This window comes from Pyrgilauda ruficollis, unplaced genomic scaffold (genome assembly GCF_017590135.1).
Source record: "Pyrgilauda ruficollis isolate IOZ18807 unplaced genomic scaffold, ASM1759013v1 scaffold28, whole genome shotgun sequence".
Lineage (NCBI taxonomy): Eukaryota > Metazoa > Chordata > Aves > Passeriformes > Passeridae > Pyrgilauda > Pyrgilauda ruficollis.
Genome location: NW_024524155.1, coordinates 8,548,283 through 8,558,276, shown reverse-complemented (window position 1 = coordinate 8,558,276; position 9,994 = coordinate 8,548,283). Strand labels below are relative to the sequence as shown.

General features: G+C 44.0%; 1 protein-coding gene across 2 annotated transcripts; it reads right to left on the bottom strand.

The window, feature by feature from the left end:
• Positions 1 to 7,952, bottom strand: PSMC1 (proteasome 26S subunit, ATPase 1). 2 transcript variants are annotated; one of them, XM_041472108.1, is made up of 11 exons: positions 7,882 to 7,952; positions 7,438 to 7,491; positions 6,515 to 6,611; positions 6,017 to 6,141; positions 5,367 to 5,552; positions 5,042 to 5,170; positions 4,067 to 4,163; positions 3,695 to 3,884; positions 2,524 to 2,675; positions 1,087 to 1,241; positions 1 to 305 (listed from the first exon to the last, which is right to left on the bottom strand). In XM_041472108.1, exons 1-11 carry the CDS (start codon positions 7,882 to 7,884, stop codon positions 171 to 173), a joined length of 1,323 nt encoding a protein of 440 aa, XP_041328042.1. In that variant the 5' UTR covers positions 7,885 to 7,952; the 3' UTR covers positions 1 to 170. The 2 variants fall into 2 exon arrangements, with proteins under 2 accessions (XP_041328042.1, XP_041328043.1); XM_041472109.1 differs by lacking the exon at positions 7,882 to 7,952 and adding an exon at positions 7,580 to 7,835.
• Between the last annotated feature and the right edge of the window lie 2,042 nt (positions 7,953 to 9,994).

The window sequence follows — 9,994 nt, the reverse complement described above, 5'->3', positions numbered from 1 at the left end:
TTCAATTCAAATAAACATTTTATTGGGAAGTGAAGAATTACACTGACTGAAAACCCACAACTCACCAGCTTTTAACCTGTTCATGAATGCAAAGTAGCTGTGTGGTTTTACACAAGACTCTCACCATACGGAACACAAAGTTCTGTATAGTTCCTGAAGAGACAGATGACTTAAAGATACAATCCCTCAGGGGTTCCCTCTTGCTTTTTATAGAGAACATTCTCTTTAGACTTTTTGAAATCTTCATTCGTTACTTTCATTCTCCGTTCCCTCAAAGCCATCAATCCAGCTTCTGTACAAATTGCCTGCAACACAGGAAGCAAGAATAATTACACTTGCTGTGCAACCCCTTCACACCACACCCTCAAAGGCAGCTGCATCTTTCCTACTGCTCCAGTAACGGCACAAGTGAGGCCTGTTAACAAACTCTGCATTCTGAAGTTGGATACTGCTGTGTAGCACTGAAGCAGGCTGGATAAAGCCAGGTGAGTGTAGTCAAGAGTTACACTTCCCTGACAGAAAGGCAGCTTTGTAACAACAGCAATTTCCCTGTGCAAGGACAGACACGTGCAGCTGCCTGACGCCTCTGCAGGGAGGTGACAGTTGTGTCGTGTTGGTTTAAGCTCGTGAGTGTGGTAACTGTAGCAAGGGCTCTATCTGCTTTAGAAAAGCAGACAGGATATCGCTGAAGCTTCCTAACATACAGTTGCATTTTTATCTCCCTTGCAACATAGTTCCTAAAAATGCTACTTATCCTGTACTATTTTAAGTACTGTTTAAGATACCTTGCACAAGATTCCACTCTCCTTTTGGTTTCTACTTTGCTACTTTAAAATTTCATATTCAGGTAACACAGGTACATACTCTTACCAACACAAGCTACCTCACAATTATGATTTTGATAATTTCCCATTTGTAAAGCAGAGCACCTGGTACTCATAAAAGGTGTTTTAAACCATCCCACTGTTCCTCAGTGATGTATGCACAGAAAATTGGCGAACAGTTCAGGTGACAATGGTTTTGGATGCAGCAAAAATGAGATTTGATTTTTGCTTTGAAATACAAAGAACGGTGACGTGCACTGACCTTAATATCTGCACCACTGAGATCATCTTTTGCCATAATCAACTCATCCAAAGTCACATCATCTGCCAACGTCATCCTGCTTGTGTGAATCTGAAAGATTCGTTTCTTCGTCTTTTCATCCGGCAGAGGGAACTCTATTTTCCTATCAATACGTCCTGTGCAAAAGAGAAGTTCAGTCTTAGGTTTCTTGCATGCAGCTGCCGGAAACAGCAGGAAGGACACCTGAAGGGTTTAAATGGCAGTAACTCTTAAGCTGGAGCATGTCCAGAGAAGGGCAATGGAGCTGGTGAAGGGTCTGGAGCACAAGTCCTGTGAGGAATATCTGAAGGAACATTTGGGGATGTTTAGACTGGAGAAAAGGAGGCTCAGGGGAGACCTTATCACCCTCTGCAACTGCCTGAAAGGAGGCTGCAGCCAGCTGGAGGTTGGTCTCTTCATCCAGGTAACAGGTCAAGAGAAAATGGCCTAAAGTTCACATGGGGAGGTTTAGATTGGATATTAGGAAAAATTCCTTCATGGAAAGGGTCATCAAGTATTGGAACAGGTTGCCCAGGGAAATGGTGAAGCCACCATCCCTGGATGCTCAAAAGAGGCGTAGTAGTGGCACTTGGGGATGTGGCTCAGTATGGTGGACTTGGCCATGATACCTTAATGGTTGGTATTGAAGAAGAATGACCTGAAGTCATGTCTTGCAGTAGAAAGCAAGGTCAGACTATCTCCTTCAATTCTGGCAAAGTATTATCTCCTCTGTACTCTAACAGCACTGGCTTTGAGCTGAAGGGTCTAAAGCTAAATGATGACAAAACCAGAGCAAACACATACCTCAGCAGCTTCATACCGTGGAGGTATTTCAGCTTATTCCTTTCATCTCTGAGTCATTTTCTACCTTACAACTTAACAGACAGCACAGACATACTATGCTTTGGTACATTTTTAGTGGCCATTTAAAAATACTACCTGTGCCTGCTCAAGCTCAACATGTCTCCCTCACTCATCCCCCAAATGGCAGGAGTGTGCCAGGTCAGCAAGAGCAGCCTGCTTTCCTTGCACCAGGCTGTCTCTGGGAAAGCCTAGGCTCTCACCCCCAAAAACAGAGGTGCTGCTCCCCTGCCTTCCCCAGCTGCTGCAGCTGTGCTGCTGCTGCACACAGCTTCCTTAACAATTACTTAAAATGGCTGTGCCATCTTAATAGAAAGGAAGACTTTTCATATTGTTTATGTATATGTAAAGGAATGAACACATTTCTTCTCTTCCAAAGATTTTTCTCCTATTTGGAAGCTTCTGAATAGGTTCTGATTTCAACAGATGCACCAGTATAGATGAGATGGTGAATAAGAACAAGTTTGCAGTCTTTTTACCAGCCTGTGTTTGTCAAGTTATGACAAGTCCTTTCACAAGAAAAGTGGCTTAAGCATAGACAGCAGGGAAGTCCCTTACCTGGTCTAATTAAAGCTGGGTCCAGTGTTTCTATTCTGTTGGTAGCCATGATAACTTTAACATCCCCCCGAGAGTCAAACCCATCCAGCTGGTTCAGCAGCTCCAACATTGTGCGCTGGATCTCTCTCTCACCCCCCGAATTTGAGTCATACCTTTTAGAAAAAAAAGCATAGTCAGAAAAAGCACTAAGTAACTGGCACAAAGGTATAAACAAAAGGGGAAGAGGGGTATTTCGTCTGTAAACATCCATAAGACATTTAAATAAAAACACTAATGTTTATCCATATAAACAAAACACAGGTTTTCACATTCATGTTGTGACATCTAGGTAAAGTAAAGAGACACTGAACAATTCTTGTAGCTGGGGAATGTAACAGCCATCATGTGAAAGAGATCTGGGTTTTTTTTACATGTTTTTTATATATTTGGAAATATCTTCTTCCCACCTAATAAAATCAACATAAAAAGGAAAAAACCCTAATTCTTCAAAGCACATACATCCATACATAAAGCAGCAGCTGGCACTTTGGGCTGGTAGCAGCTTTGGGTTTGTGGCCTTGTAGTAAACACGTATTTTTCTTACCTTCTTATTTATTTAAAGAACACTGACTACATTAAAGACTATTTGCATTGGACAGTTGCAAGAAACCTACAGAATTTTCAAAGTAATACAGTTTGGATATGGGCTGAACAACAGTTTAGTGTGGCACAAGCAATGCTTCTCCATGACATACACCTTCTGTAAAAGACTCTCAGAGCAGAAGTATTTAGCCACCTACTCAAGAGGCAAACAACAAATGGATATATTCTATATTAAATATTCCGCTTTACCATTGGATCACTAAAGCAAATTACTGTATATGGACTTGCAGCTAGAGAATCCTGTACACAGTGTCTCTTCCTGGTTTTGACACTCTCTCCTGGAGATGCTGCCATGTAACAAGAGAACAGAGGTTCTCTCAGGTCATGTCTATTTAGTACGAAAAGGCTGTGATATATTGTGTTTCCACAGAAATTATTTGAAGTGTTACTTGTTACAAATGCTTACAATAAAACAGTGTATGCGAATGGTAGCAAGAGCAATGAAACTGATTCTCAGCACGGCTGCAGAAGTGTTTCTGGTGAAGCTGCCGTTGCCCTGGCAATGCCCGTGTGTGCAGAGCCCCTGTACCTCTTTGTACCGATGGCATCGATCTCGTCGATGAAGACGATGGACGGGGCGTGCTCCTCAGCCACGCGGAACAGCTCGCGCACCAGCTTCGGGCCATCCCCCAGGTACTTCTGGATCAGCTCCGAACCAACCACTCTCAGGAACGTTGCTGATGTTTGGTTTGCCACCGCTTTGGCCAGTAAAGTTTTGCCTATTTTTAGTTGGAAAGAAATATTGTGATTAGTTTGCAGAGAAGGAAAAGAGAAAGAAAAAAGTGGCTTAACAGAACAGTTGTATGAAATTTGTGACACTTGGCAGTGTTTTAAATACTAACCAAATGTAAATTATTTTACTTGTATTATCTCAGCACAGGGGTTACTGACTGCAAAATACCTGTGCCAGGTGGGCCATACAGAATGACTCCTTTGGGTGGCTTTATACCCATCTCTTCATAATATTCAGGATGGGTGAGAGGAAGCTCCACAGACTCCTGAAGCACAAGAAAAACATGTTTTTATAAGACTGAGTGGTCTCCAACAGAGATCTGTAGGAATCTTCAAAACAGCAATAATGAAGGCAGTGAAGGCAAATAGAACTTAACTGATTTCAAGACACACATCAAACAGCATGACCCTTGCTGCCTCCTATTTTAAGGCAGACAATTACTTCATCTACACAAGTCTTCCTATTGTTTCCACCAGTGAACATTCCCCCTCCTCCATCCTCAATGCATCATCCCGGATTTAGAACCCTGGAGCTCCTGAACCCGAAACAACCATGGATGACCTTGGGGACAGGGAACTCTTTATGAAAAGGTGCCTTCTATAAGGAGTTACCAGATACCATCGATTTTTAGACACCCAGAACAAAAGGGTTGAGTTTTAGCATGGTTCAGGCAGAGTTCTGCTGGTAGGGAAAAAACCAACCAACCCAACACACCCCAGCCAAACAACAAACAAATGCCGAAACAAAATGAGCAATTGCCCTGAAAGACTAAATCCTTAAGTTAGATTGGACAGCATCAGACACCCAAAATAGCCTCTGCAGTTTTTACAATTTAACTGTCATCTTGCAACAACTGAAACTTTGCCTGTTGCAAAGTAATAAGCTATTAGAGAGATTTTATGAGCTCTGGGCTCTACAGGTTCCTGAGCTACCATGAAAGGTTCCTGTGCACACAGCCTCTGGTGACCCACTTAAAACACTGAGGTCCACAAGTCTGCCTAGTGAAGTTCAATGAAGAAATGCATTACAGAAAGATAAAGGACACCACTACAGGAACAGCAGCCAGTCCTGCTGCTTCCCTTCTCAACTCCTAGCACCACAGCTACATTGCTGGCTTAACTGTCAATGAGTACAAGGGAATACCTTGATTTCTTGAATCTGGTTGTCAAGGCCACCAATGTCAGCGTAGGTTTCTTGAGGAGCTTTCTCTACTTTCATCACAGTCACTAAAGGGTCTGTGTCATCCATCAGGACTCCTATCACAGCATGAACCTAGTTCAAGAATTAAGAGTTGTCAAAGAAGGCAAGCAGTGTTTTTAATACAAGCTGAAGTCTAATTCTTATGCCCATTTATTTAGGTGTGTGAAATAAATAGCATTCTCTCTCCTCTGGTCTTCAGAAAAAAAAAAGGCCAGTTAAAAACAGTACTAGAACTTGTAAGAAACTTGATTTTATAAAAACAATTCACCTTATGATTTAGCAAAACAGAGCAGCCTGGCTCCAGCAGGTCCTTGTCCACAAAAGACAGAATACTGACATAGTGCTCAGATCCCACTGATGTGGACACAATGGCGTGGTTGTCATCAATGATCTCCTCCAAGGTACCCACAGACATCGGTGTTCCCCTCAGATCATCCACCTTGGACCTTTCCTCCTGTTGCCAACACAAACCCAAGAAACAACTGAACAACACAGGCAAAAACATTCTTGTACAACACTGGCTCAACACTTCAGACAGAACAGAGCAGAACCAGTCTTTCCTACTGCTCTACTGCCCCAAAAACACAGAGGTCAGTAACAAAACCCACTATTACTTTAGTCCTACCCTATGGACACCACTCATGTGGATGTGAATAACCAGAATCTTCTTTCTCTGTTGATGGATACCTGTGAGCTGTACTTTGACTGAGCATTAAGAAACAAAAAACTCCCATGGCTTCATCTGTATTGATCTGTGCTTGGTCTAAAACAATTCAGCCAACTAATGAGGAATTGTGATAAACCTGATATGTCAGCACACTGCTGGTACTTTATTTCCACTGCTCTGATATGAAGTGGCTCACATTAATTAAGAGCATTTACTGTAACATTAGAAATAACACTTCACTCAAACCTCACCTCTTGTTTCTCTTCCAAAGGTTTCATCTGTTCTTGATTTCTGATAAACTCTTCCTCCATTAAGAGGTAATCTTTAATTCTCTCCAATTTCAACAACTTGAGTCTGCACTGTGTGTGAGGAGTCACTGTAACCAAAGCAGAATCACAGTATTTTACAACAACTTTGACATGGTACCAACTAACCACTAATTCACTACTAGAAATCCTGCTTTATTTTCCTGACTGTAACTTGTACCTTACTTGTCCCACTGAAACTCCAGGCAAAAAACAGATTTAACATTTCCCCTAATTTCTGTCTCTTACCTGGGTGTTCATGGGCTGCATCTTGCCAAACAATAATCTTATTCTGTGGGAGGCTTTTTCATGTTAATTAGAAATAAAATTACATTTGGCATGGTGTTAGTGCCCTCCACAGAGGCAGGTCCTGAGGAGAGGAGAGCTCTGTACTTCCCGAGGAGCAGACAGTCCTCAGCTCTGCAGGGGAGGCAGAATGCTTACCCAGGGGGAGTTTGCTGGCAGCATCTGGTCCCTTGGTCTTCTTTTTCTTTTTCCCCACTCTGGTTGGAACTGGAGGTTCATATTTCTTCTTCTTGTCCTTATTCATAAAATGAATTCAATAACAAAATTTAAAAATCAGGATAGTAACAAGTAAACAATACACACAGGGGTTAAGTGCACAGACTGAAAAAGAGCTCGAGGTGAAGGACTTCACAACAAAACTTTACGATCTGTAACAAGAAGCTCAAAAGAAACATTGCTCTTTTTTTTAAGAATGTTCAAAAACTGCTTCTCCTGTTTATTTTACATCCCTCTTTCTAATTTAAACTTCTGCCATTTTTCAGTGAATACAGGACAAGGAAGGCTCAAGGCTGAAGTAAATCACAAACAAAACTAACAGATGAGACAATGAGAAAAAATACCAAATCTCCAGCTTCCTGCTGCACTTCAGTCAGTCAGTCAGTCAGACACACTCAGCTTCCCAGCCTCGCCACTGCCTGCCATGCACACTGTGCTCTCCGTTTGCAAAGGAGACCAGGAGGCCCTGGTGTCCCACAACGTGAAGCACACTCCTGCTGCAGATCACTGTGCAACGACACCTCCAAGCCAGCAACAGCTCCTTAAGTGACAGCCTGAAAGCAGCTAGTCTTTCCTAACCCTCACACATTTATAGCTTTATTTTTTTAAAAAACAAGTCACTGTGAAATTTCAGTTTTTCTTAAGCTCCCTTTTTTATTTATGAACAATATTTGTTTTCTGCAATGTACACCCGGAAAAGACTCTCATTAGAGCCAGCAAGAGCATAATTTTATGCAGTTCCAAATACAACAATTATTTTTAAAAGTAAATGTTAAAGGCATATTGCAGCTAGGCTCTGCAGCAGCACACTTGGAGTTCATTCTGTAAATATTTATTTGGGTTACCTTGTCATCCTTCTTGCTACCACCAGGACCATGTCCACCACTCTGACTTTGACCCTAGACAAAAGGCAAAAAAACAAACGACAAAAACCATCATATATGAACAGTTCTATGAATCGAGACGTCTGTGGGCAAGTCCACGTACAGAAATCCCGTAATTGCATTTCTCCTGTCTAAAAAAGCGCTAACTTAGCCAGCTTATTGCCCAGAGCCGAAAAGAAGAGTCCCGCCCGGCCCCACCGCCCGCTCCCCGCCTCGCCGGGCCGCGGCCTGCAGGCGCCGGCGGTGACTCCGCAAAACGCGGGGCGCCGGAGCCCGAAGGGGCGCGGGGCCCCGGCTGGGCGGCGCAGGCAGAGCCGGCTGTGCCCCGCCGAGGCCGCGCTGGTGCCGCCGCGGGCCGGGGTGCCGGGGGTACCGGGGTGCGGAGTGCCGGGGTGCCGCTCTCACCATCGCGCCGCCACCGCCCCGGAACCGCCCGCACCGCCACGGCCCGAGCGCGTCACTACGGGCAGCGGCGAGGGACAAGCGGCGCGCGGGGCCGAGCGCGGGTGTGGCGCCGCAGCGGCCGGCAGGGAGCGCCGTTGGCCCGCGCTGTGTCCGGCCGGGCGCGCCAGGGGAGCGCGGCCGGGGCGCGGCAAAAGGAGCGGCGGAGCTTTAACGTTACTGCGGCTTTTTCCTGCACCTGAGCCTTCCTTCCGTCTCTTGCATCAGCTAGTCAATGTAAAAACGTTTTTGTGTGTGCTGTAAGAATTGCTTTTCTTGTGGCAGCACTTTAGGATCATGGGTGAAGTTTTCAGGAAATCTCTCCCTCCACAAAAACATAACTTTGGTACTGAGTTCTACTGGTCTGTGGTGTCCCTGGGGAGATGCAGGAGAACCTTTTAGTGTTGCCACATTGTCTTCATAAAGAAAAGCAAGGCACAATTCTTCCCAGGAATATTTCTGGTTTTCATATTCTCTGAACATCAGAGAAAGAAAACACAATTCTTACCTCTTGCTGCGCCTGTGTTGTGCCAAAGTGGAATGCAATGTGGAGATTGTTTACCCGAAGCGAGGATGTTTTGTTCCCTTGGCCTATCAGGTGTGTGTGTCGGACTGTCAGCTGACAGTCACGGGGAGCCAGAGATGAGTGCAGTTCTGTGCAGTTCTGTGCAGATGTGAGCAAGGGTGAGTGCGAGGCAGATTCAGTTTAGGTCCAACGTATATACTACAGTAGAATAAAGTAATTAATTAGCCTTCTGATAAGACGGAGTCCTCATCATCATTTTCTCTCTCTCGCCAACGTCAGAGTCACCCTTGCTTCGATATTTTAGTGTCTGCTTTTGCCGTTCCCAAAGGCGAAGCCTGGACTCGAGCCCTTTCCCGATCCCGAGGCACTCTGGGTCCCGCCCGTTCCATCTCTTTCCCCTGCTCCGGAGGTGCCGCCCGTGTGCGCGGCCGCAGCGACGGCGCCGTGGCTCTGCCCGCCAGGGCCGCAGCCCTGCCTCCTCCGGCGGGCCTCCAGGGCTCTGCTTTGGGCCAAGGGCACCGCTGGCAGCAGGAAGGTTACAGCCGAGATGAGAGCGCAGCCTAAAAATACTGCCAGCCTGCTCTCACCCAGTCAACGGGCATATAGATTATATTTACATCCATCGCTGTGTTCAGTGTAGAGATCAGAGCATTTGTGAAAAGACGCTTCAGTTTGCAGCAGACAGAAGGATGTGGGATTGTTTTGCTCTGCTTTGATGTTGGTTTTTCTTTCACACTTTCTCTAGAATTCCTGTCTGAGTAGGGAACTTTATTAATTATTAATGTCACTGTCTGAGCTGTGTAGAAAGGTGTGAGGTTTTGATAATTTACTTTGGTTTGGTTCCATTTGCTCACAAGGGTTACTGTTGTGCACTGTGGGTTTAATTTGACTTTTCTATTGTTTTTATTGTTTATGAATTAGCTGCCTTTTTGTTACAGTATCAGCTGTTCTGTAACTTTTAAGGGCATTGAAACAAAATTAAATATAACAGGTATTCTTTGCTTTAATAACGTTCACTTTTTGGAGTTTACAGTCTTACAGGATTGCATCTGTATTTCTTTTAACCTTACAGTGTAAAGATGCTAGAACATTCTTTTCCTCACACAATTCTTCTCCCTTTAACCTCCCTTTAGACTAAGATATACCCATATTTATTGTAAATTATACCGGTAATTGGTAGTTCTAGTTATGATTATCACTTTTTTCTTTGGAAAAATTTCTTTGGGATTTTAGTGCCATGTAGCTTTGCAGACATTTTATCTGTGAGGATTATGGCATAAACTGACCTAAATGGTAGGGGTGTTGGATGAATGTAAAAGCTGAACTTTCCATTTATAAGCTGACAAGACAAATCTGTGACAGCCTATCTGGTTTTTCAGTAGTAATAAATTTTAGAAAATTATATATGAGAGCAAGTATAAAAGAATTTTTCAGACAATCTGGCAAGATTGTTTCCCAGCTCATTCACTTAAAGACATACTATGGAACAGCTGTGACAGAAAACATGAACTGCAGAAGGGGAACACTGTGTTTGGGGTGATCTGGTTTTGG